The sequence below is a fragment of the Drosophila simulans genome, chromosome 2L (assembly GCF_016746395.2).
Source record: "Drosophila simulans strain w501 chromosome 2L, Prin_Dsim_3.1, whole genome shotgun sequence".
NCBI lineage: Eukaryota > Metazoa > Arthropoda > Insecta > Diptera > Drosophilidae > Drosophila > Drosophila simulans.
Window position 1 is genome coordinate 16,900,927 of NC_052520.2, and position 22,054 is coordinate 16,922,980.

At 39.7% G+C, this 22,054-nt stretch overlaps 1 protein-coding gene across 3 annotated transcripts in view; it reads left to right on the forward strand.

Annotated features, from left to right (window-relative positions):
- LOC27206561 overlaps positions 1–22,054 on the forward strand; it is a 31,799-nt gene that overhangs the window by 3,213 nt on the left and 6,532 nt on the right. For all 3 annotated transcript variants that reach the window (XM_039293199.2, XM_039293206.2, XM_016180281.3), the window contains exons 3-4: positions 16,654–16,862; positions 19,927–20,062. In XM_039293199.2, the coding sequence (XP_039149133.1) occupies positions 16,654–16,862; positions 19,927–20,062 (345 nt within the window). The remainder of the gene's footprint in view (positions 1–16,653; positions 16,863–19,926; positions 20,063–22,054) is intronic.

Genomic DNA, 22,054 nt, shown 5'->3' on the forward strand with positions numbered 1-22,054 from the left:
TTCTTAAGAACTTTTAAGTGAAGTAACAAATATCTTAAATGTTTCTCCAGCATTTCTTAGAAAATGTAACGCCAAACAAAAAGTTTACGCATTTCATACTCAAACATTTTTACAGAATTGTTTCTGTGGACGGAAATCCAGCTCCCTCAAAACAAATTCCTGGGAAAATCCCAAGAAAAACAATCAACAAATTGAAAGCCAAAGACCAAAACAATCGAACAAGTCCATTGGCAAAAGACAAAAGCGTCGACAAGGACAAATTGGGGCACGCAGACGGAATAGAAATTAATAAATTTGGCAAGAAGTCCCCATTCAGGATTACTTGTTTGTTATTAGAGGGGACCTCGCAATTCTATTTTTTTTCTCCAGAAACATAATATTTACAAACCAGAGCTAGGTATTTGTAATTTGTAAAAATGTTTGCCTCAAAAATATTTGTTTTATAAAATACATCATATTTTTCAGTACTATTCCTAGGATGTATTATGAAATATATACAGCCCTACACATGTTTCCAAGAGTAATATATCTTGTATATATTTTTTTATCTTTATTACTTTCAATAATCTGTGGCGCTGCCTTTTGTCGCATTTTTCGAGTTCAAGCCAGTTAAGTTGACATTTCCGGCAGGGCAGGAACGTGAGGGGGTTTCTAATAGGGGTGGCGAAAAAGTGAGTGGGAGGACTGTAACTGTCTTTTCATTATTTTCAAATCATATCACAAAGGGCAGAGCACAGAGCTGGGAATGCTGAGCAGCGGAAACGGATATGGAGCCAAGTGAATGTTTGCACACCAGCGGGGATCCTTGCAGGTCCTGCGGCTCTCCCTATATCCGCCGCTTTCCCTATCCTGTCTCTCTGGCTTTCCCAGTGTGGGTGCGTTGGCTTAATTCAACGTCTCATTTGCATACATTAAAATGTCACATTTTACATGTCGTTTGAGCGTCTCGCCTTAAGCCTAACAGCAGTAACAGCATCCGCAGCAGAAGCCAACGTCAGTTAGCGTTAAGGATACTCCCTGGGAGCCTAAGAGCCATCCTGGCATCGGGAAATCCAAAGGCGCCACCCACCACCCACTCCTACACATAAACTACATTAGCAATCGGAGCAGCCGAAGGCAGCCATGTAAAAATGGCTTAACGCGCAAATCTTTCAACTAAACATTAATCCTAATGGTTTTCAATTTTGTTGCGCCTTCTGTGGCAAGTCAAGTTCGCGTCTCCTTATTTGCCAGTCTGTTTTTTCTTTTCATTTTTTTTTTGTTTTGTATTTTACTCAACCCATACCTACTACTTTTCATTTTTGGCGCTCTGACTTCGACTCTGGTTGTGGGTCCTGCTTTGCATGTTAATACGCTCTTTGATATTGCCGAGCAGCGCCTGCAGCCTGATTGCTTCTGACAGCGTCCCCCGAAAACGCCCACCACCCCCAGGCAAACTGTAAATATGAAATTCGTTTAAATTTCATTGGAAACTCAGCTCGTTCCCATTGAATTTTGCGAAAATAATGACCGAACTCAAATGAAATAGAACCACCTGCTTGGGCACTCCCACTTATTATATTGAAATACGCGCATATACCCATAGATATCCCTATGCCGGCCACCCCCTCATTAGATGGTAACACAATTTCGCATTAATCAAGTCGAGCCCACGTAGAAATCGCCCTTGACTCAGCACAAAAAAAAAAGAGAAAAATCAACAGGGGTCTAAATAATCATATGAAAAACGGGGGTCACTCCCTCTCTTTTATATGTATATTTCCTGGCAATCGATGTAGATTTAATTTCTTAAGGAGAAATTTTTAAATATCATATCATTCGTCAAAAGCTTCAAAAGTTTGATTAACAAACTCTGATTAGTTCTGGGAAAATATATCAAAGTAAAATTCCGGCATAGATTTTGCTTGCCCATATAAGTATGCTATATATTTTTTCCCTTTAACTTAGTGCCAATTTGGCACTGCCAAACACTGGTTTCATATGCTGATACTTTTTTTTAAGAGATTTTCAAGATTTAATAAGTATTTCAAGGTCCAATATTTATATATGCGAAAAATATACCATGCGGATGGTGCATATGTGGGCATTACGTCCTACGTAAGGACACACTTATATCCTGTGGTGTACATAGCCCCTCATCCATACACTGCTATTAAATTGTTGCCGGCAAACTGAGCATAAGCTCAAGTATGCTTTTGTTTAAATAAAACTGTGTCGCCGCAATGGCCAAAGCAACTGAGTCTCTGTGTGGCTAAGTGTTTTTTCCTCCACTTTGTGTTTGCTTTGATTATTCACACACGCACACTCCGATTGTTGCAATAGATGGGAAACACATACAGTCACATACGTATCAATGTCCTGTGTTTGCGAGACAAAAACATTTTGAGCCACTAAGCTTTTGTTGAAGTTTATCTCTGCATTTGGGCAATTGATGAAAGCTCCTCGATTGTTTCTATTTTCTTTCCTCATTGTTGTTTTTCCACTTTCGTTTATTGTCGTTGACATAAGCAGCAGGTGCCCAGCATTCAAATAAATCGGAGGGGTAGTGCAAACTGTAATCCAAAAACATCCGTACATATTTCATGGCACTTTTCGTTGACATGACAGCATTTTTTTGGAACAAATTGCATAAAATGTGTTTGGTGTCTAATTTAAAAGCACTAAACGTAAATATTAAATTCGTCATGCATTCAATTGCTGTATTTTCCAGAGTTCGTTCCTAGCTGATCAGTTTCACAATAAGAAAAACTTCACTGAAATCCAATAGGTACTATGAGTGGATAATTAGTTGTTGGATAACTAAATGTGCTTTATCCATTTATTATTCTAGATTTTTTGAAATTCGATACATAATATGGACAACATTTTGTGATTTCAGTAAAATAAAATGTCTAAAAGGCAAAAAACACAGGACAAAGCAAACAGTTTGGGACCCAGTTTTTCGGTTCAGTTCGGTTCAATTTGGTCCGATCCGGTCAGAAAACGCCCCTAACCAAATTGAAACAAAATAAAAGTGCCCTGAGTTGACTTTTTTGGGCATTTTTTGTGTGTCTTTATTGAAATCATTCGAGCGCGGAGAGAGAAAAAAAAGTGTATATTTTCGGGATACGGTAGGACTTAGCATTAATGTCTGACGAGGCTCAGACGAACGACCGACAGGCGCCTATTAATCATGCAGACTTTACGTTCCATTAAGCAGTCAAGGACTAGAAGTTAGCGGGGTATGAAGAAATGAGACAGAAGAAGATGGAAATGTGTGAGGGATTTCCCCAAAAATGTTGGAAGCATTATTTCTCAACTTGGTCGGATTACGTTTGGGTCAAACCAGAAACATGCCTAAATAAACTGTCTAAATTACCAGGATCAAAGACGCCATGATACCCTCTAATCCGTGAAGAACTGAAACGTTCGCCATAAAGTTATGTTTAAATTTTTGATAGAAATAAATATATTTCTTATTTATTTAATTTTAATAATGGTTAAAAGTGTGTTCTTAAGCGTCGTTTAAGCATAATACATGACTATATCAATTCTACTGAATTGAAACATTTCATAGTTTTTAATATAAATAATTGTATTCTTTAAAATCCTCTCACGGAAAGAGACTTACCCCTTCATCGACTGAACTCAATATCCTGCACCTCTGTCTTCTCAATTTTCCACCCATCTTATGGGGCACGTGCAAAGGTTCAAAGTGTTGGAGGAAAAAAAGTAGACAGAAAAACAGAAAAGCGCAAACATTGCGCAGCAAACAAAGTCAGTGGCCATTTGCTTGTTCTGCTCCCAACTCCTGGCTCCTAATGGCCAAAATATTGTATTACAACAAATTGTGCATCTGGCCCGTAAATAAAAAGAGCAAGCCAAAACGGGCCGAGAACACCCTTTAAAACGGACCTCGGTCCTTGTGGTCCTCCCCTCTGGCCCCTCATCATCATCTGCCGCTGCTGCTAACGATATGGAAAATTTATCAAAAAATCTAAGGGGCCGGCAACAACATGACACCGTCTGACCGTTCGTCCAGGCATAAAATAATCAGCACAGTCAAGGATCCGCAGGATGGGTGCGGGAAATTGGGAGGAAATTGTGCGGAGGGCGTAGCAAAAGGCAAATGTTGGGCTAAAAGGCTTTCCAGGTCAGACCTCGTGGCAACAACCTCAACCTCATGGGCGTTGATGGCCAGCAAATTGATTTTGATTCGCAGTCAGAAATTATCAAATGTGCAAATCGAGTGGAGAAATCTGTGTGAGGCATTGGGATCAGGAATGGAAGATTAATAAGGATACAATGTCTGATAAGGGTCCGAAATCAAGAGCATAAAGTGTTGTGTGGCAGAAACAATTTCTCCCACTTCTTTTTTTTTAATTTTAACATTTAATTTATGGCACAGGCAACAAGAGGTTTTCTGAACGTTTTTAAATTCATATTGTCTAGAATTTAATTCAAACGCTTGCGCAGAAAAATAATTAAGTTTAGCTAGCCCTATTTTTAATATACCACTAGCATAAGTCAATAATGAAATTAAAAAAAAGGATAAAATATTTTCGTGGTGAGTTTAAGCCTTTAAGCCTTGACCTTCTGACTATTTTTAAATGTTATATGCACTCTGCGGAAGAAAGCACTTGATTAGGAGAAAGAGCAGGCAAGCGAAAGTAAAGGCTTGGGACTTCCGGACGGAGAGAGTGTGGGTGTGTGAGTAAATAAGACGCTCACACCCACAATCAAAGCTTCGGCTGAGTCGTGTAAGCCGCTCACCAAAGCGTAAAGACAATTCAATCGATGGCAAATACCCATACAATCACACTCTCGGTAAGTTCCTTGCTCACATTGGACCAAAGTGTTTGAAATATTTTCACTTGTGTCATTTCCTCGAACACATTCCCACGGAAGTTTAGGGATGGGCTCGTGTCTGGCCAAGGAAACATTACTTACATGTGCCTGCAACTCGAGCTGATTTATTCACGCATCGCTAGCCACGCCTCCCGCCTGTCACGCGCCCATCGCTGCCAAGACGCTCTCAAGAATGGCCCTGGAAAATGGCAAATGGCAGCTCAAAGTTGGTTTTTCGCTCTACTTTGTGGCGGCAGCTCAAGGATGTGTGGTGAAAGTGGTCATTATATTTATTTCATTAAATTTTATAAATTCATATAATGAATAAATTGTAGTGAGCAACAAAATAATATATAAAGCGCATGCTAAATGCTGAGATCTAAATTTAAGTCAGGGTATTTGTTTGTCTATGTCCTGGCACATCTCTCATCGGATCTTTTCTTGTGTTAGGTGCCTGCAGTGGATTTTTGGCAGTCACTGTGCAGCGCAAATAGAGCGGAAAAATTCCGCCTCCGGTGGCTGCTTTGCTTTCGCCATTGCCCGTCTCGCTGTTTCCAAAGTGAAAGTTGCAGGGGAAAGTTTGCCATTTGAGTGGACCAGAGAGTACTGAGCCCTCGTAATTTATTTGGGCCGCTGGTAATCAATGCCTCCACTGAGTGTGCGGATGGGTTAAGCTTATCGCATCCGCTTTTGGGTCCGCTCCGTGGTCTTCAAGTTGTAAAGTGGCCAAAAAAGGCTGAATTGGGGGAGTGGGGGCGGTTGAGAGACAGCTTTATGGGCGCCAGTTGAAAGGTCACTGCAAATGGTCGATTTGTGGCCCTCACTACCACGGCTTTCCAACAGAATTTATGACGAACATGCTGCAACATCCTGTTAACATACCCATTTGCATATCCACATGCACATGATCAAATTCGCTGGTCCTGCAAAAGAAAAAGCGAGAGAGTAGCGTCACATCCATAACAATAAAGTCGCATTAGCAGCTGGGCCAGCTACAAAACAATGCTAGCCGAAATGGTTAGCTAAATTATAACCATCATTTTAATGGTTATTTTCGTTTTATTTTTCTCTGCCGCAAAAACCGAGAGCTCAGCACAAAAATCGCCGCACAAATGATGCTCAAGATGGCCAACAGCAATAACAGCATCACAAAAAATGCTTGGATTGTCAAGACAAGTACTTTCAGCATCGGCCAGAGTGTCATTTGGATGTGCTTTTTGTCAGCTTTGAAGTTGGAAATTAGTGTGAAGTTCCTACTTTCATTATTGTTACTATATAATAATAAAAAAAAAATTATTATTATTTAATATTAGGTTGAGATATTATTAATGCATTTTTGTATGGTCGCAGCTTGTTTCTTTTTTGATATTACCAGCACATAATGGAAAGTGATACTTTTCTTATCAATAAAATTTAACTGCTATGCAGCCATATGTGCCCTCTGGCCTGTGGGTAGGGTATTCATAAATTTATATCAAAATGCGCAGCACTTGTGTGCAGTTGTCGCCGCCACAAAGTAAAGAGAAAAGCTGGGAAAAGCGCATAATGGTGGGGAAAAGCGGGGAAACTGCCAATGGCCTCAATGAGCGTTTGAGTGTGTGTATGTGTGCTAAAGTGCAGGCGAGTGAGTGGGCATGCAGCTGCTTTCATTATGACAGGAAAATTTCGCATCCACTTTCCCTGCTCCTGCTTAACTTTCCTTTTCTACTTTTTGCGCGACTCCCAGAGTCGGCGCTTTTTGCTGCTTTTGCTGCTCTTGCTGCTTTGTGCATATCATAAAATTTTAATTGAATTCTGACATTTTACCATGCGGGAATGGGAGTAGAGATTACACCGAACTTTACAGCTGTCAATAACTTTGATGTCGCCGAAAGTCTCTTTGCTCTCTTTTATTTATTACACGCCCGCAGATGCCCCGTTTCGTTATATTCGGTGGAAAATGGGCGAACTACTTTTCGGCTTTTGGCGTTGTTAACATTTCATTTCTGCCGCATTTCATTTCGCCTGCGATGCGTTTTATGAATTCAGTTATTCCGTTGGCTGCATATTCAATTTTTTATTCGCTTTCCCACCGCAGCTTGGCATCTCCTTTATCCGCTCAAACCGCCCCCTTGGCTTTTCCTGGATTAATTTGGCTCTGTTGGAGAAAAAAGAAAGCAGCATTTCCCTGACACTTTTAATGCAATTTTAATATGCGCGCGCAGCTTTATAAAATATTCAATATTCCCAGTCTTTTCAGAGTCTGCTCTCTTTGCTGGTTAAAAGTTAATTACCATTCATATTTATTTGTTCTGAACTTAATAAATTCAATGAATGGCAAAAAGCGCGAATTTCCATTTAGTTGAAAAGTCTCAAAGAGATCGAATATTTAAATTAAATGCAATCTTCGAATGCAAAATGAAAATCAATAAAATTCTGGCTCATTAAGCTGATAATTATACAAAATTAATAAAAAAAAAAATGCTTCGCAGAAGCTGACAACATATCTATTGTGGTTGCTGATATTATTGTTCCTTTTTCTTTTAAACAAGCCTACAAAATATCTTTAACAATCCATTCAATTTTCAAATCCATTTGCAATACCTATACACACATGCCATCCATTAAAATAAATATATATTTTAGTATGCATTTGGCGCCTAATTAAAATTACGCAATGAAAGAAAGGACACTCGAACTCCGGAAGAAGTGATATCAAAATGTAAAATAAAAGCAAAGTAAAGGAAACAAAAATCATAAAAACAATAACCAAAAGTAATCAAAAAGTGGAGCACTTTACTTTTGTTTGTCCTTACCACACAGGGAAAATAAAGTGGGGTAACAAAAAGGGGGGCGTCCGTCCTGGCAGATGTTTTTATAGCTCATAAATTCGTAAGATGCTGTGCGGAATTGCCAAGAAGCGGAGAAAGCGGCTAAAACCATGGCGAAAAGGACGAAACGGGCCACAAAACATCAGAATTCATTGCCCTCTGCCAAGTTTTGTTTATCCTTTCGCTGCCTTGGCATATAAACGCTTCCTCTGTCTTGGCTTTCCCCAGCCAAATCAATACAAAATTGATGAATACAAATGATCATAAAAAACAATAAAAGGCAATGCCAAAAAGCAGCTGTATCTCACTGGGTGGCTGGTCCTGTCCTGATTTGGTTATAAAAATCCCAGCCACGTATTTGTTCTGTTTTGCTTTCGTTTCCAACAATGTGGGCGGAAATTGGGACTGGAGCGAATCGAAGGTTTCCAGATAGATGCACTTTCGATTATTCATATATGACTCCATATAATGACAATCAGCCACTCATTTGAAATTAATTTCGCGGAATAAATCAGCATATCAAAGATGAGTGCGAGAAAAGCGCGCTGAAAATTTGGTTGGATAACGACCTCAACTTGAGCTTCTCGCTTGTCTGCAATTGGCATCTATGGCAACTCTCGTGGAGAATCCGAGAAATGGAAAAATCTCGGAAAAGGGACCCTCATTCAACCTGCTTGATTTCAAACGTATCGTTATCTAAAAGAATAAAAAAGTATAGTATATAAGAACACACCTCTAATACACAAGCAAAAAGCATTATGAACTGCTTACAAAAATATAATTGTCTACAGTTGAAATTATTAATTATCTTAATTTATCCAAAAATAAATATTTGAAATCTTTTTCCTTCAAATGCGTAGTATTCGGTACTACAACTTCGAAAATGTTATGTTATAAGCAATCTTTCTTATTTGTTATGTTTCTGGTAAGGAATCCTTTCTTCAAGTGTTGCCACAAGAGAAAGTAACCGAATGATAGCAAATATATGCATAAACACAAACACCACCCCGAAAATCAAACACACACAACTCACAGATGTCTATGGCGGGAAATTGATTTCAATCAATCACGTGTTGTGATTACTTTGCTAGCAAGCGATTCCCATCTGTAAAGGCCATTAGCAATAATTTACTTAAGGGCTTCAAGGCAGTCGAAGGCACAAGTGTCAACTGGTTAATAGAAGGCTTTTGTGGTCGGAATCTTTGTGGTTCTTTGGTTAAAAGTGGAAACCCTAATATTAAAGAACTTCCATATAACACTAGAAGTATTTTATGCTTTTAAAATTATTTCAATATTTGGTTCTTATTAAACCAATTTCTATGTATATTGAAATTCCAAGAGCTAATGACCTGACCCTTTTCTCTATTGATTCCCTATTCCTTTTCCAGATGCAGATGCAGTTCCATAATTCCCCTGTTCGTCTTTTCAACTGGCTTCTTTGTTGGCGCTTCCATTCCTTTTTATGATAAATTGATTGATATTTGAATTTAATGATAAGCTTTCTGCGAGACGATGAGAAATCAAAAAGGGGAAAGGAACCCAGACGACCAGTTGGCAATTCAATTTTCCTGGCCTTCATTTTTCAACTTCAACGACAGTGGCAGCCGCGTGTCTGTGGCTCCTGCCGCATGGCTTGTGGAATATGCAAATTCTTTGCCACAATTTTCCCCAGCACTTTTTGTTTTTATCCTGTTGCTGTTGTCGAAGTCGTCTTTGATAAGCAAACTTTTGCTCTGATAATGATATTTTTATAGTGCGTTGACGAGCTCGCAAAGCATTAGGAGAAAAGGCCTGAGTTATTTGATGTTAGGGCTAAAAATCGATGCCTGTGAGATGTATTATAGGTAACGGTGAATAATTTTGTTGCTTTGCATTTAACTTTATGTAATTTCTAAACCAGGGCGAATACATAGGCAAAGTACCTTTTTTGTCGCCGTATCAGGACGCTGAAAAAACTATCGACCATTTGCAGCCATACCGACGATTTGGAATCGATTTATAGGCCAATTTGCATAATCATTAACTTCACATGCCGCCACACAAAGACACATGCAACATCCGCACACTCTCTGCCAATAACTTTTACTTAAGCTATGGCACAAACAGCGACGTCGAAAAAAAAGGTTGGCATAAAATTTTGCTTGAATTTTTTATGCGAAATTGATTTTCCCTAACGCATTGCGGCTGCTTACCCCCATTTTTCCCCCTTGCCACGCCTCTTCGACTTGCGTCCCGGACGAACTCCGCCCACATTTGGATATGTCATGTATACTTACCTTTATCGGTTGATTTTTCTTGGCGTTCACAAATCTGAGTCTACTTAGAAATTTTGTGGAACAAGAAAAGCTTTGGGGAATTAATTTTAAATTGATTTAATTTTAATGGTTAAATATAAGTATATTTATGCATATAAATATATATATTACATATATGCAAATAAATTAAACTTTTTATTTCAATCGAGTTTTGTGGATATCGATTTTTCCAAGTGATATCTCAAGAAAACAAGGCACAACCGTTTGAAAAGAGAAAGTTTGTCATAAATTCCTATACCTTCACCTGACTACGAAAATTGCTTAAACTCGTGATGGTCAAAGTCCGTTTTGGCCTCATTAAAGCGCCTCCGGTCAGAGCCGGGCCACTGAATTATTTATAATACTCTCGACCGGTCCAAGACTTCGTATATCCCTTGGCATGGTAATATGCCACGGCCAAATTGTCTTTATAAATATATATACACCTCGCTCTGAGGTGAGTGTCCGTCCCCTGGGGCTGGTCGGCGAAAGTTGAATAGGAAGTTCCTCAAATTATGCCAGAAGCAGTCAGAAATACAAAAAAAAGGGAAGGAAAGTAAAGAAAATTGGTTGGTAGGAAGCGTGCTTATGGCCTTTTATTTTAAATTCTCTGCTATATGTTCGAGCACATATTCTATGGCCGTCTGGAAGCCAATATTTTAGCTCAACTTTCGGTCGCGGCCTCAAGGCATAGGAAATTTTTTCGCTGCTATTCGAAAGAAGCTTGAATTGGGAGCAGTAATCAAATATTAATGTGGCTAGGAAGGAAGTCCAAGAAGGGGATGCAATAAGTGGGCCGTATGTTAATGGAGGCTCAGTGGTGAAATTTGCAAGAGTGTGATGGTCCAACTTTTTGAATAAATAATGCCAAGTTGCATACACGATGATCAATTAGGAGGAAAATTCTGAAATCATTTAAGCAAACTGTAAAACATCTAGCTTAAAGAAAGCAGCGAATAATTATGTTATAACATTTATATCTTTAATGTAATTGATATATGCGTAAGCTGTTTAGCATTCACCCCTTAAAGAACTTAAACCGATTTTCATCTTATGTTACTCGCGAGCCCAGTCTTGTTCTCCTTGACTGCATAATTCATATGGCAAAGGGACGGGGCCAAAGGAAAAGTTGCCTTGGCTGTTAGTTGGCTCAAAGAACCAGGCACTTGGCATCGCCTTAAGCCGTCTTTTCAGCGCCGCAAATTGCATTTAGCGCATTAATTTGACGCCTTCACTGCGCCGCAGGACTACAGGATATAAAGGAGCAGTTAACCCCGCCACCCATTTAATTATAACCCCAGATGATCTAGGTCCTGCTTCTCTGAGCATTGTTTCCTTTTCATTTGGGCCAGAGGCTAGGCCACCGCCCAATTGAAATATTACCATTTGATAAGTAAGTGAGCTCAAGGGATATGCTTCTTTTTTTCGGGAATATTAGAAAAAGTTGATCGGAAAATGAACTGTAAAAAATGTGGTTTAATCAATTGGTTTATTTATTTCATTATTATTATAATGCAAACATTTTATATGTATTCTTTCTAATATGAAATTGTTTATGAATATACCTATATTGCAATACTTTGAGCCTTTCATGGATGACGAATTGTGCAACATTGTTTATAAATTTTAAAGTATTCCGTTAATATCTTTGAATATTGTTCATAATTTTGGCATTTCATTGCCTTCGCATACTTCTCATACCCAATGCGGCTTCCGTTGGTTGGCTTTTGGTCCTCGCTGCGCGCGCTTTGATGTCTTGCGGTTGCTTTTCCGCCCCGGAAAATCTCCCGGGAAAGGGGGCAGGGGCCACCTGACCCCAAGCCAAGCGCGGAAATTGTGCGCCGCAATCTCTTAAGACCGGCGACAAATATACCTGGCCTGGCATTGGAGGAGGTCTGGGATTTTGGGGCGGGGAGCCGGAGCTTTAGGCATTACCATGATTTAACATCAACTTCTGGGCTTTTGTCGTCTACTCTCGGATGTCTTCCGTCTGTCTGCGGGTTAAACGATGCGAGTGAACTCAGGTAGAAGAGGACACGCCGCTCGTAAATAATTAATCTGCCCGCAAAGTGCGATTATCAAAGTGTTGGAAAAATGTTAAATAGCTCCCCAGGGCAGCGATGCGGCCAACAACATTAAAATGTGGCGAAAGTTCGGCCCGAAGCACTCGAAAAATATTTTAAAACCGGGAAAAGGATTTGAGGAAAATCTATGACAATCGTAAAAACTTCTTAATGAAATTAAATGTTATTTTAAATTATATGCACAATTACATGCTATATGTATCCACTACTTAGTTATATCTGATTGAAAAAATACACAATTATTTTCATAACTTTCTAAATCGGAGTGTATCCTTGTCAGTTGCGTCTTTCAGGAGATTTGCCCGCTGGCTACTAAACTTGGAGATCTGGATATTTTTTGACTGCTTCAGTTGATGTTTTTCAATTATGCAAATAAAGGGATTAATTTGTTGCGCAAAAGGGACGTTGTGTGGGTGGGAATGGTAGAAAGTGGAAATTGTTTTAAAGAATGCGCCAGGCGCTGATAAAAGTTTGTCTCAACCCGCCTCCTTCCATTTTCTTTCGCCCGAGATACCAAACTGTGCGACAACTATAAAAATTTCAATTACGAAAAAGGGGTACAGACTTTTCTCAAGGATGAACACCAAAAGTAAGTTGGAGGTGGAAGTATGGGGTTGTCAGGAACAACTTCCAAAATTGACTTCATTAAAGTCGAAACAATTTTTGGATGAGGACAAGTCGGCTATTTGGGACTTGTGTAATGGGGGAGTGTGTTAAAAAAAAGGGTATTATCTTCTGGAACAAGTATGATATGTATATTAAACCTAACTGATATGGTGTTTTATCAAACTACGCCTTTATGAATATACTTCGATTTCAATGATTTGAAAACTTTTTCTAGGCGAAAAGGCTTATTCAGTGAAACATGAATGCAATGCTGCGCTTCATTTAATTTTATTTCCCTTCAAACTTGGTTGGTGTCAATTTCAGCTTCGTGATATTGTATTTTTTGAGGGCTGTTGTGTTTCTGGCTGCCTAACATTTGTTTTACCCCTTTTAGCCCCCACTTTATTTGCTGTTTCAATTGTCAGTTGAGCTGGAAGTGGCTGTTGAGTATTAGGTCTAAATGGGGAATTGCAAACATTCCGGCGAAAAGGGGACGAAACGCCATCAAGGAACTCTTTATGGTGATATGGTGAGAATGGCGGAGCTGGAACCCTGAAAAAAGAGGGGTTATGTTGTGGGGGCGTTGCACAAATTAAACCCGAATGAAAATTAAACGATGCATGAAATTACTTTCCTTCTTTTTTAACTTTTCTTCCTGCTGTGTTCGTTGTCGTAGGCAAATTTTCTTTACCAGCTACTCCCCTTAATTTTCCCTCCCGCTCGTTTGCCTTTCTTCGACTTTAGCTTTAGCTTTTGGCTTTTGACTTTGAGTGGATCGGGTTCTTTCTTCCATTTTGCACACACAGTGGCGTAGTCACGGGGCTTTACCGTGTAGCATCCTTGAAGAATCAAAATACCTTTGTATAAATGCAGCATAATTTTGGATGTCCAGGTATTATGACTTGCAGTATAGAACTTGCCTACAATTTTATTATAATTAGTATAAGTTTTTGAACCCTCTTTTTAGCTAAACCCCCAGTCAGTCACTGAGCTTCACTTCGTTTCGAGTTTCCTTGCCGTTCTGTTGGCTTTTTTAATTTTTAATGTGCAGTCAGTTGTTGTTGCCGTAGTCTGCAGTAGAAAAAAGGACACACTCCATTTACGCAGTGGGTCCTGCACCGCCAGTGCCAAAAAGAGAGGGTTGGATGGCAGAGAGAGTGACAGAGAGGGTGGAGTGTCCCAGGCCAATTTGCAAAGTCAAATGCCAGTCAACTGCAATTAAGGCGCTAAAACCGCAAGGCGTATCCCAACAGGACATGGGTGAGCCGGTCTTAAATTACCAGGATCATGCATTGTACTTCGTACTAATAAGAATTTAAAATTTAAATTATACTTGTTAAAATAATGCCAATTGGTCTTCAAGATTTTTATGCATTAAGATTGGAAGATCTTATATATAATTATCGAATATTATGGTATTAAATATCTATTAATAATTTACAAAATTGCATAACTTCCTTAACATTCAACTCCATTCTTTGGCATACTTCAATCGTAAAGTTACTTTGTAAAATATTCTGAAACCTTAAAAACCTTACGACCGTGTTTTCCTTCTTCTTGTACACTGACACAAATCCTTAACTTATTAGCACATTTTATGGCACCATATACTCCATTTATTTGCCTTATTCTGCTGTTGGGTTAACAAAAATATGCCGACACGGAAATGAATTTATAATGCATGATTTTTGTTGTTGCTGCCGATTTGTATTTGGTGCTATAAAATATTCGAGCCCAAAAAAGAGCGCTTGTGTGTGTCTGTGTGCCTGTGGAACAGCAAAAAGGCAAACAACTAACTCATTTTGTGGCTGCCATCGCCGCCTCTTCTTCCTTTTATGCCAATTGTCTGCCACCGGCACACGGACACCCATACATACGCACACACTAAAAGGGCAACACACACGTGCAAGCAAACAAGCTGAAAGCATTCAACGTATTTTTTATTGAAGGCGCGGCTGCGATTTTGATTCCGATTGCAAATCCGCTGCTCTCTCTTTTCGCGTTCCCTTACTTTGTCTCTTTCTGTGCACTGGGAGAAATTCGTTTCTTGTCTCCTGATTTTGAAGCAGCATATATCCTCTGAATAGTAAGTCAAAAGCTCTATATAGAACGGCAACAAACTGGTGACTATACCTTTCTTTAGATCAGATTAGCAAATTGTTATCAAGCATGCAAGACATAATGGCCTAGAAAGATTACTCATACGCCGTGGTGTCAGATTTAACTTGAATAATTTATTCAGATATTCCCACCTATTTTTTGGAGTGTCTTGCTGCCCTACTTGTCCACATTGTTCAATACTACAGATGCCACTGTGCCAATGTCTCTGTGTGCATGACCTCCGGCTCGGGTTTTTGCGTTGGGCGTCTGACAGCTCAATATATTCGCCATTTGTCGCTGTGAAAACCACACACTCTCTCTCCCCCTTTCGCCACTAAGGTGATATTTCCCGCCCCTCCTCACAAGTTGTCATATAAAGGTGGCACGCTGAGTGCCGCAAAACTGTTGAACGATGCCATAGACAACAGGAGATCCTGAACTTGCAACACATTCTGATAAGCAGCAGATCGTACCTCTTAGTTGCTAACAAAATATGCAGAAATAAACTAATATTGAAATGAAAAATATTATATATAAATATTCATAATGAATAATAGAATTTTAAACCATATTCCTACGCATTTCTTTGAGTAATATAATAATAATACGTAAATCCGTCATATTTATCCCAAGAGTCCGCCGTTTTCGTCCTTAAATTCGCATTTACTGCTTCGCCAATTTAACTGATCGTGCAAGCTCCACATTTCCGTGTAGTAATTCATTGGGCTTATCAGGTAACCACTGTACCTCTAGTTCCTTGCGCATGAGTCCCTTTCCGTTCCTTTCCTATCCGTAACTTTCCCTTCGCTTATTCGTGATGTTGTTGTTGGAGCGGCGAATGCAGGAAAATCAATTTCGTTCTCCATTTGCAGTTGGCAATTTGCATAATAAGGTCGTTTGGCGCAATTTGCATGTGAATGTGATAAATTCAATGGCGGCGCTGCACGTTACACCGCACACACCCACACACATGCATATACATATGCGTCTGAGGAGTAGTGTCAGTGCTAGTGTGCGTGAGTATTTGTTTTTCCCGCTTTCCCGCAGAAAGAACTCACTTTTTCACGTTTGACGTTTGGAAAAATGAAAAGTGTAGCGGTATATTAAATAAGTGGGCGTGACCCCACCCACACAGCTGCAAATATAACGGTTAGCGTTACGGGTACCGCTAGTCCTTCGGGGACTCACCGAAAAGCCGCCAAAATGTCGCCAAAGGCAAATATGGGGATATGTGCCAGGTTCTGCTGTTTGTGATTTAAAAGCTTTTGGCTCTGTTTGGGTTTGATTACCCTTCTTCGGGGTATACTTCTTTTTTCGACCCACAAAGGTTTTTTAAATAAAAAATTATATATTGCTAAAGCTAAGCTTAAAACCCAAATATGTTACTTTCTTTTTAAATCAGAAAAATTAAATAAGTTAAAGATAAAATCCTTTAAATATGATTATTCAAAAGCAAACCCTCGATATCTGGGCGTAGCACATGATATTTTTCTTTTAAAAATGGAAATTATGCATATAGGGTATGGAAATTCCACTTCTAAATGCCTCTTTTTCTGGGACTTTTGAGTTTTTGGCGCATGTATTTTTGTTTCGCCTTACACGTGAGTTGTGGACTGCAGTGACGTGCACTGGATTTCCCCGGGATCTAGTAGCCGGAGTCCAGCAGGACAAGTACAAATTCATATGACAGGGCTGCAAAAGGTTTTTTGTGTTTGCCTTCTGGCCATTTTGGTGGAAAAATATGGCCAGCTGGAATCATAACAGTTGAAATATGAAAGTGGGTTAGAGCATACGAATTAAGGGGATAACTTTGGTGCACTTGCAGTTGAGAATAGGAATGGAAATGGAAATGGCATCATCTCGGGGGAATCCATTAAAAATAATTTCACCACACTAACATCCGTTTCTATTTCTTTTAAACGCTAATTGCAGACATTAGCAGCTCGCTGACAATGACCGAGGTGAAGATACCCAATCACATAATGCGCCTGAAGAGCGCCACTCTGGGCTGCCGTTACGCCCTCGACGGGGAGTCCTTGTACTCGGTGAAGTGGTATAAGGACGGGCACGAGATCTACCGCTATGTGCCACGCGATAAGCCCCCCGGACAGTCCTTCCCCCTGCCCGGAGTCAACATCGATGTAAGTGCACCGCAACAGGATATAGAAAATACATATTTTATTTGCTGATACAAAAAAACCAAAATTAAATACACAAAAATTTTAATTTTATTAATTTTGTATATTAATATTAGCTTTAAAGCTCTTGAACTTGACTTATATTTAAGCAGGATTATCTTTTTATTATAATAGAATATTTTGCCATTTTTATTATTTAAAGAGCATTATAAAGCCGCTTTTATCAATAATGTCAAGCAAGTTAAAATATTTCATATTTAAGATGTGTACAAATTAGAAGTTTTTCTCCCGGTGCTTATTGAAAACAACAACAGGTGTTCCTTATCTAAAAAAAGGAAGCGGAAAAATTTAATTTAAAATTTTATTACACTTTATGGTGCTGATTTTGAGGAGGGAGGGGCTGTTGCTTTGAATTTAGTGTTACGACCCGATCATAATGATTATTTTAAAACATGTAATTGCCACAATGGCAAGGGAAGCTCTTTCTGCGCTTTTCGCAAGTTTTCCGCCCGCTATTGCTCCCCTGTTTTCACTCTGCTTGTTGCTGATTACGTCTTCGCTGGAATGAAAATTGCTGCCACGTAGTTTTGCCATTTAACTTTAATTTAATGTGGATGTAACCTTCCTTAGTTGCCCATAAAAATGTGTGTCTGGTAGGGTTGTTTTCCGCCCCGCCAACCATCCATTTTCAGTTTCCCTTCCTGGCCAGGCTAAGGTCACGTGTTGGTCTGCTTGCCTTGCGATCGAAAAGGTTAACGGAAATCACTTAAAGCTGTCAATATAGCAGACAAAGTTGATATCCCTTTGCTGGCCCTCTTAACTTCGTGCGGCTCTAATAATAATAATTTGCCAAAAGCACTTAAGTGCGTCTACTCTGTAAGACGAGCAGTCAAAGCAAAATGAGGCTAAGAAAGTGCGAGAGCACCGTGGAAAAATGGTATGGTATTCATAATTGATTTATAGTAAAAAGATAATACAAACTTTGTCATACTATATGCATCTGCTCTTACTTTAATTTCTTTGTACAGTCAGAATTTTTGCTTTTTATCCTAAGAAAGCTATTATTCTCTCAGTGCGCAGAGAAGTAAATCCCGTCAATTGTCGAGGCTAACGTGGCGTATGAGCAATGTGCCAGCGTGTTTTATGGCCTGTGTGCGTGTGGCCAAGCGTCTGGAATGGGAAAATCGGAAAATACAAGTAAATGTGGCAGGGAGAGGGAAAGAAAGCTAAAGAAAAACGCTAGCTAAGGGAGACTCCTTAGTGGAAGCATAATGCGTAATGCGGCATAATTTTCTTTTGGTTTCAATGTCTGCATTTCGTTGCCGCCCTCTCAAAAAGGGTTGAAGGTCGAGTTGAGTGGAGGGAAATGATTAGAACAGAAGACGGGCTCTCCGGGCTACAATAATGCTTGTTGTGGTATGGCTGGGAAAAGCTTGATAAGCACTCTCATATCAGCTTTCGTTGCACCGAATATAGTAATTACTTTATTTTAAGAAGGATCTCGGTTGGAAATGTAGCCATAGACTTGCAAACTTTTATAACTATAAGACTATTTGTTTTAAGTACTAGTGCTTTATATTACGGATAGCTCATTTATCATTTTCCTGTCAGAAATTGCTAAGTATTTTTAATTTAATTTTTTTTATATTATTTTGTATATACACGTTATGCAAACGACTTTTAACGTTACAAAAAGACTTGGTCCAATGTAAATATGTTTTTTTCTATGGTAGCTTCTTATTCCTCTGTTATTCAAGACCGGTCCCTCATTTATTTGTTGGCCACTTCAATCAGGGCACATAAACAAGGTTAGGACCCTGATTCTTTTTAGCCAAACCAAATTTGGAACTACAAATAACAACTTCAATCTGCAGTCATGAGCGAAACGGCGTCGACGAGAAAGCAATAAAGGGAGACTGCAATTTGAATTGCGGTAAGATTTGGTTTTTTGGCTAGCACTGCCATTGCCCCCACCACAACTTTTCCCAACCCCCTTTACGGTCCTGTGGAAAACGACCCCCTGAGCTAAATTTTTCTAGGGGGTGCTGACAACTTGAGCGTGGCGAAAGAATTGGCAAAAAGACGAAGACGCAGCTGAAGAATGGGTAGAAGAATCGGCTTAAGTACTGCCAAGAAGGCAACAAACAAAAGCCAGTCCACAGTCATTGTAGAGGACCAAAGGGCCAGCCAAGGGTTGAGGAAGGAGGGGTGGTGCTGGGACAGCTGAAAACAAGCAACAAACCAAAAATAATGTTGAACGTGACTTTTGTGATTGTTTACGCCGGCGAAGAGGAGTGGAGTGGGTGGAGGGAATTGTGACCGGGGAAAGCACAAAGCGAGAGCAAGGAATTTTCATAAAAATTTGCTCGAATCAAATGAAACTTTCTTCCCGCATGTGTGTGCGATAATAAAAGTGCAACTTAAAGAACTTGACTTGACTGCAATTGTTGCCCAGGGAAAATGAAAAAGCCAGTACAGGAAAAACTGTGCGAGTGACTTTTACAACATACCGCCCTCGCACGCGTATCTTCTATCTTTTATTCAGGCCCTTGTGCGATTGTTTCTAGATATTTCATTTTCATTTGCTTGTTTGGTTTTTCGGTCTTGGCTCTTCCGACTTTTTGGTTTATGACTTTTGCTTTCCTTCTGCTTGGCGTTTTCTTGCGTTGCGGCCCTTGAGAAAATTACATTTTTCGCCCACAGTGTGGCTAAACTAATAATAAACTGCCTTTCCCATCATCAATCTTCATTTTGCCTAGAATTTGTGAATGTTAAAAATCATCCATAGAAAAATCTTCAACTCTAATTGCGTTTGATTTTATGTCGATTCATTGCCATGTAATTTATCTCGTTTGGATGTTTAACTGAAAAACAAATTTAATTTAATGCCGTTTGCATTAAAGTTCTTACTTTATCTGAGAGATACTTAAAATTAAAGCGCACGAATTGATGATGTCTTCTTCAGGGTTATTTCTTAAATGCAGATTCCCTTTTATTTAATTTAAGTACTCATATTTTTTCAACGTACGAATACTTACGGAAATCCATATTCCCTTCTTTCTTATAGCTGCGTAACTCCTCGGACACCCAGATTCTCCTGCGCCGCGTTACCCTGCAGAGTTCCGGACTTTATCGGTGCGAGGTGTCCGGCGAGGCGCCCGCATTCAACACCGTATCCGAGTCGGAGACCATGACCGTTGTGGGTGAGTTTAACATAAGGGCGGTGCATAAATGCTGGCGGAATGTGAATGCAAATGGCCGGGGAGGGGGTATTCAAAAGGCGAGGCACTTGGACATCGGGCGACAGCAGAAAATTTAATTAAAATGCTAATAGTGCCGGGCAGCAAACAATGTTGTGAATGACAGTGGCAAGTGATGCGGCATCAGAAGTTGCAGGCAGCAGAATGCTGGATGCTGAGTTATCCCGAAAGTGCAACATAATTGCTGGGAGTGGATAAAGAGCGGAGAAGCCCGGAGCCAGCCGACAAGGATTGACAGCGGCGAGTTAAAGGATAACGGCCAAGGACTCCTGCTACTCTGTCACCGGGCAGAAAAACTCGGAGCGAGGCAAAACCATTTAAGAGCGCACGCAAGGCAGCCGAAATCTGAAGCTGCTGAATGTAAATTGCATGCAGGTTGTCAGCTTCCTGTCAAGCAGTCTTTGATGGCCTTCCCCCTTTTATAAAAAACAGTGCCACACAAGAATACCCAGTTTCATATGGGGAGTGTTATATTCAGGTGAAAGGCAAAGTGGCAAGGCAGACCCGTCTCAAATTGGATACTTAAGCAGATGCCTTTTAAAGATGGAGAAAAGCACTTCACAACGATTTCAGCTTTATGAAATCTAGCAAATTTAAAAATAATTCTCTTTTTATTGGTTTTTAGTCTGTTAAAATTCTTGTGTTTAAGCAATTTAAATCTAATTTAAAGAAAAAAATAGTAATAGTAAGAAAAAACGACGCAATTCTCCAAAGCTTTATAGAATTAATATTTTTATACTAAAATTAAATATCTTTAGGGAAATCTTAATTTAAATTAAAATAAACATTCTCAAATATAGCATCGGAATAATTCTATTGTAAATCTAATAAAAGCAAATACCACACTGGCTGAAATAACTTGTTCTTGAGGCGGCATTAATCATCTTAATGAAATTAAATTCCTTGCGCTTCCCCACGACATCTTAAAGCGACTGCCTCCCGCAGGTGGTGCAGATCCTGATGGTGTTTCACCTGGTCGAGGTTGCAGCACGCCGGTCTCCGGTCGCCAGTCTCCACTCTCCAGTTTCAGTCGCAGTCCGTAAATGGAATTCATGCAACATGGCAATGCGTTGCAAATGGCATTGTCGAGTCGTCTCAACTCCCAGGCTCCTTGTAAACTCACTCACTTTTCTCTTGTTCGCTGCTTTTTAAAGGATTTCATCCTGCACTTGTTTCTTTTCGCCTTTCTTCTCATTTCGCCTTGGCAACCCTAGACTCTTCGTAGTCCTGCTCCTGTCCCCATTTCCACACTTGGTTTTTTTGTGCCTTCCACTCTTAATACAACTGCATAATCTAAGCAAACAATTGAAATAGAATTTTTGCAGTCGCAGTCGACGTCGACGCAGTGCCAACAAAAGGCGCACATGTGTGTACAGTGAAGGGGCGTGGTCATGGGCTGAAGTGGGCGGAGCCCGGGTGCCACTGTCATCGCATTTTTGAAGTAAAATTATGTTTTCATGTCCGACTTCCAAGTGGGTAAAAACGGGGCTAAGACAAAGGCGCCATCTGGCGGAGGCTGGCTTGCAGAAAAAGATCGTTTATCCTATCACCATTTACATATGTGAAGGATAACGAGTACACTTGGGAAAACAGTACAAAGCAATACTTTTTTCATGTGCACCTTTTTTGATATCATGAAAACACTGTATTATATTTTTCCGAGAATGTCCTTTTTGTATGTTAAAAGTTGTATAGTCCTTTAAATATTTAGATGAATGGGAATTCGGAAAGATTTTTTTCTCCGCACAGTCTTGCCTCCTTAAGCTCATACTTTCTCTCACTCCACATCCAATTCATGGAAGTTTTCACACAACCCAATCAAGTTTGCCGAATGCGCCTGAAGTTAATCACAAATTTATAAACTCATAAAAGAATCAAACGGTTATCAGTATGGGCAGCACCAGAAGCAGTGACTAAGCATGGGAATCCCCTTGG